Source organism: Tachyglossus aculeatus, chromosome 21 (assembly GCF_015852505.1).
Source record: "Tachyglossus aculeatus isolate mTacAcu1 chromosome 21, mTacAcu1.pri, whole genome shotgun sequence".
Taxonomy (NCBI): Eukaryota; Metazoa; Chordata; class Mammalia; order Monotremata; family Tachyglossidae; genus Tachyglossus; species Tachyglossus aculeatus.
In genome coordinates this window covers 13,030,637-13,036,310 of record NC_052086.1, presented here as the reverse complement: position 1 = coordinate 13,036,310, position 5,674 = coordinate 13,030,637, and the positions used below count along the sequence as shown (strand labels likewise).

At 51.9% G+C, this 5,674-nt stretch overlaps 1 protein-coding gene across 2 annotated transcripts; it reads left to right on the top strand.

Annotated features, from left to right (window-relative positions):
* Nucleotides 1-4,004, top strand: NUPR1 (nuclear protein 1, transcriptional regulator). Of its 2 annotated transcripts, XM_038763204.1 has the most exons (3): nt 30-502; nt 1,823-1,973; nt 3,749-4,004. In XM_038763204.1, exons 1-2 carry the CDS (start codon nt 97-99, stop codon nt 1,957-1,959), a joined length of 543 nt encoding a protein of 180 aa, XP_038619132.1. In that variant the 5' UTR covers nt 30-96; the 3' UTR covers nt 1,960-1,973; nt 3,749-4,004. The 2 variants fall into 2 exon arrangements, with proteins under 2 accessions (XP_038619131.1, XP_038619132.1); XM_038763203.1 differs by lacking the exon at nt 1,823-1,973 and having other exon boundaries at nt 1-502.
* Nucleotides 4,005-5,674: the final 1,670 nt, after the last annotated feature.

Sequence of the window (5,674 nt, the reverse complement as noted above, 5' to 3'; positions counted from 1 at the left end):
CTTTCCGCCCCAACTTTCATCCTGGGCCCGAGCCCGTTGGAAGGAGTATCCTCATGGAAAATTACCCAGTGAGGAGAAGGAGGCCTGAGTGGCGTGATGATGGGGGTGGAGGCCGGGGGAAAAAGCGGGGACAAGTTTCCCTGCCAGGACATCGGTGTTTGCTCCCGCCTGGGACAGGGCCCGATTACATCAGAATTGGAGTGGGGATGTAAACGGGGGAGGAGGAGGAAGAGGAGGAGGAAAAGGAGGAGGAGACTCACCCCTATAAGATCTGGGAGGACGAAAAAGAGGAGCCAAAAGACAGAACCGCACAGACACGTCAACGGTAATTTAGGAAGGCAAATTGGACCCCAGGACAGTTGGACGGGCAGATTCTCTGGAGGAAAAAACTCCGAAGCCCTGATGGCGACTGACCCGTTACCGGCCTCCCCGCGTCAGCCCCCTGCCTCAGTGGAGCGGGAAGAGGAAGATTATCTGGCCCTGGATGAGTTGTACAATCTGGGTGAGGAGCCTGAGGTGGCCCAACCTCTTCCCTCTCTTTCTCTGCCCCTTTTCTGCCCCTCTCTGATCACCTCCTCCGAGCCCCGACCCTGCCTGGATCTGATTTGCCAAGCCGGAGAGGCCAAACCTCCATCAAATTGTTGCCAATTTGTATTCCCACGCGCTTAGTACAGTGCTCTGCACATAGTAAGTGCTCAATAAATACGATTGATGATGATGATGATCTCTCCCTGGCTTTTGCAAAGCCAACCACTAATAATAATAAATATAGTGTTTGTTAAGCGCTTACTATGTGCAAAGCACTGTTCTAAGCGCTGGGGGGATGCAAGGTGATCAGGTTGTCCCACTTGGGGCTCACCGTCTTAATCCCCATTTTACAGATGAGGGAACTGAGGGACAGAGAAGTTGTGACTTGCCCAAAGTCACCCAGCTGACAAGTAGCAGAGCCGGGATAATACTAATAATAATAATGATGGCATTTATTAAGCGCTTACTGTGTGCGAAGCACCGTTCTAAGCGCTGGGGGGATACAAGGTGATCAGGTTGTCCCACTTGGGGCTCACCATCTTAATCCCCATTTTACAGATGAGGGAACTGAGGCACAGAGAGGTTGTGACTTGCCCAAAGTCACCCAGCTGACAAGTGGCAGAGCCGGGATTTGAACCCATGACCTCTGACTCCAAAGCCCGGGCTCTTTCCACTGAGCCACGCTGCTTCTCTTACTCTAATGATCAATCAATCAATCGTATTTATTGAGCGCTTACTGTGTGCAGAGCACTGGACTAAGCGCTTGGGAAGTACAAGTCGGCAACACATAGGGACAGTCCCTACCCAACAGCGGGCTCACAGTCTAGAAGGGGGAGACAGACAACAAAACCAAACATACTAACAAAATAAAATAAATAGAATAGATATGTACAAGTAAGATAAATAGAGTCATCATCAATCGTATTTATTGAGCGCTTACTATGTGCAGAGCACTGTACTAAATATGTACAAACATATATACATATATGATGGCATTTATTAAGCGCTTACTATGTGCGAAGCACTGTTCTAAGCGCTGGGGAGGTTACAAGGTGCTCAGGGGGCTCACAGTCTTCATCCCCATTTTACAGATGAGGTAACCGAGGCACAGAGAAGTTGTGACTTGCCCAAAGTCACCCAGCTGACAAGTGGCTGAGTTGGGATTTGAACCCGTGACCTCTGACTCCAAAGCCGGGGCTCTTTCCACTGAGCCACGCTGCTTCTCTTACTCTAATCCCAAATCCGCCGGGAATTTCACTTCTCCCACCCGTGTCTTTGGCCCCTGCCCTTTCAGGAGGGGGAGCGAGGAAGGGACGCAGTAAAAAAGAAGCGGCCGTCAACACCAACCGACCTAGTCCCGGCGGCCATGAGAGAAAGTTGGTGACGAAGCTCCAGAACATGGAGAAGAAGAAAAAGGGAGCGCACACCTGAGCCCGACTATTAAAGTGAGAGAATGGGGAACCCCTAATAATAATAATGGCATTTATTAAGCACTTACTATGTGCAAAGCACCGTTCTAAGCGCTGGGAAGGTTACAAGGTGATCAGGTTGTCCCACGGCGGGGGCTCACAGTCTTAATCCCCATTTTACAGATGAGGTACTGAGGCCCAGAGAAGTGACTTGCCCAAAGACACACAGCTGACAATTAACGGAGCCGGGATTTGAACCCATGACCTCTGACTCCAAAGCCCGGGCGCTTTCCACCGAGCCACGCTGCTTCTCTGAACCCCTAATCTTCAGAGGGGAGGGGGAAGGCGTCCCAAACTGAAGTTAGTTACGGTATTTATCAGCATCGCGGTGCTAATCAGGGTAGAAACGACAAACAGATAATAATAACGATGGCATTTATTAAGCTCTTGCTCTGTGCAAAGCCCTGTTCTAAGCGCTGGGGAGGTGACAAGGGGATCAGGTTGTCCCACGGGGGGCTCCCAGTCTTCATCCCCATTTTCCAGTTGAGGTAACTGAGGCCCAGGGAAGTGAAGTGACCCGCCCAGAGTCACACAGCTGACGATTGGCGGAGCCGGGATTTGAACCCGTGACCTCTGACTCCGAAGCCCGGGCTCTTTTCACTGAGCCACGCTGCTTCTCTGGCACGTCTGCTCCTCGATGTAAAGGGGAGAACCGAATCGAGGGGCGGGTGGGGCGAGAAAGACAAAATGAACGTGTCTGCGGAATCTGGTGTAGTCCCCCAAGTGCCTAGCAAAGTAATGATGGTATTTGTTAAGCGCTTACTATGTGCAAAGCACTGTTCTAAGCGCTGGGGAGGTTACAAGGTGATCACGTTGTCCCACATGGGGCTCACGGTCTTAATCCCCATTTTACAGATGAGGGAACTGAGGCCCAGAGAAGTGAAGTGATTTGCCCAAAGTCACACGGCTGACAGTTGGCGGAGCCGGGATTTGAACCCACGACCTCTGACTCCAAAGCCCGGGCTCTTTCCACTGAGCCACGCTGCTTCTCTAAGTGTTCTGCACACATTAAGCTCAATAAACACGATTGATTGACAGATCGAGAAGGGCTATAGACAGGGAGGGCTGACCCTATTTTATGTGTACATATTCTATTTATTTTATTTTGTTAATATGTTTTGCTTTGCCGTCTGTCTTCCCCTTCCTAGACCGTGAGCCCACTGTTGGGTAGGGACCGTCTCTAAATGTTGCCGACTTGTACTTCCCAAGCGCTTAGTCCAGTGCTCTGCACACAGTAAGCGCTCAATAAATACGATTGAATGAATGATGAATGAATGAGGGAAATTGACCTTCAAATCTTGAGACGTGGCGTGGGGCGGAGAGGAGGCGCGGAATCGAGCCGGAGCCCCGAATCCATACGGATCTCACTCATTCATTCATTCCATTCATTCATTCAATCGCATTTATTGAGCGCTTACTGTGTGCAGAGCACTGGACTAAGCGCTTGGGAAGTCCAAGTCGGCAACATATAGGGACAGTCCCTACCCAACAACGGGCTCACAGGCTGGAAGAGGGAGACAGACGACAAAACACGAGAGCGCTCAGTAAATAGGACGATTTGACGGATTGATGAAAGCGTTCGGCGAATAGGCTGACTTTAGGGATTTACGAGATTTTAGAAAGTTACGAAAGTGCTCAGTCATTACGGTTTTAGGGATTTACGAGCTATTTGACGGGTTTCCGAGCACGCTCGGTAAATGGACTGATTTTAAGGAGTTACGAAAGCACTCCGCTCTCCCTCTCTCCCTCAGTCTTGGCCGGAGCAACAATACCAGGACCACGGCAACGGCGACACAGGACAACGAGGAGTTGGGGACCCCGGCCCTTCGTGGATGGAGACCCCAGTCCCCCCGGGAACCCGTTCGATGCAGCAGTTAAGGGTGGAGGACGGTGAGCGGGGAGAACTGAGGGGGCTAAGGAGGAGAGGGGAGAGCCAGCCGAAGAAATGGAGTAGCAAACTGGGCCAACTGGATTTCGGGGGCAATAAAGATTCAGTCTTTGTGTGTGGGTGTGTACGCGTGTTATTATTTGGGGACGGCGTAACGGTGGATGGAAGAGACGCACCTCGCGCCCTTCCTCTTCAAACGCCTCCTATTCACACTGAAGAATTGCCCTCCAGTTCAGGGGCAAGAAAGATTCAGGGTGTGTGTGCGTGTTATTATTTGGGGACGGCGTAACGGTGGATGGAAGAGACGCACCTCGCGCCCTTCCTCTTCAAACGCCCCAACTCCTCCTATTCACCCTGAAGAATTGCCCTCCAGTTCAGGGGCAAGAAAGATTCAGGGTATGTGTGCGTGTTATTATTTGGGGACGGCGTAACGGTGGATGGAAGAGACGCACCTCGCGCCCTTCCTCTTCCAACGCCTCAACTCCTCCTATTCACACTGAAGAATTGCCCTCCAGTTCAGGGGCAAGAAAGATTCAGGGTGTGTGTGCGTGTTATTATTTGGGGACGGCATAACGGTGGATGGAAGAGACGCACCTCACGCCCTTCCTCTTCAAATGCCCCAACTCCTCCTATTCACACTGAAGAATTGCCCTCCAGTTCAGGAGCAATAAAGATTCAGGGTGTGTGTGCGTGTTATTATTTGGGGACGGTGTAACGGTGGATGGAAGAGACGCACCTCGCGCCCTTCCTCTTCAAACGCCCCAACTCCTCCTATTCACACTGAAGAATTGCCCTCCAGTTCAGGGGCAATGAAGATTCAGGGTGTGTGTGCGTGTTATTATTTGAGGATGGTGTAACGGTGGATGGAAGAGACGCACCTCACGCCCTTCCCCTTCAAACGCCCCAACTCCTCCTATTCACACTGAAGAATTGCCCTCCAGTTCAGGGGCAATAAAGATTCAGGGGGTGTGTGCGTGTTATTATTTGGGGACGGCGTAACGGTGGATGGAAGAGACGCACCTCGCGCCCTTCCTCTTCAAACGCCCCAACTCCTCCTATTCACACTGATGAATTGCCCTCCAGTTTGGGGGCAATAAAGATTCAGTCTTTGTGTGTGGGGGTGTGTATGCGTGTTATTATTTGGGGACGGCGTAACAGTGGATGGAAGAGATTTACCTCGCGCCCTTCCTCTTCAAACGCCCCAGCTCCTCCTATTCACACTGAAGAATTGCCCTCCAGTTCAGGGGCAATAAAGATTCAATCTTTGTGTGTGGGTGTGTGTGCGTGTTATTATTTGGGGACGGCGTAACAGTGGATGGAAGAGACGCACCTCGCGCCCCTCCTCTTCAAACGCCCCAACTCCTCCTATTCACACTGAAGAATTGCCCTCCAGTTCAGGGGCAATAAAGATTCAGGGTGTGTGTGCGTGTTATTATTTGGGGACGGCGTACCGGTGGATGGAAGAGACGCACCTCGCGCCCTTCCTCTTCAAACGCCCCAACTCCTCCTATTCACACTGAAGAATTGCCCTCCAGTTCAGGGGCAAGAAAGATTCAGTCTTTGTGTGTGGGTGTGTGTGTTCTGCGCATCAGGCAGAAACTCCTCACCCTGGGCTTCAAGGCCGTCCATCCATCCCCTGGCCCCCTCCTCCCTCACCTCCCTTCTCTCCTTCTCCAGCCCTAGCCCGCACCCTCCACTCCTCCACCGCTAATCTCCTCACTGTACCTCGTTCTCGCCTGTCCCGCCATCGACCCCCGGCCCACGTCCTCCCCCGGGCCTGGAATGCCCT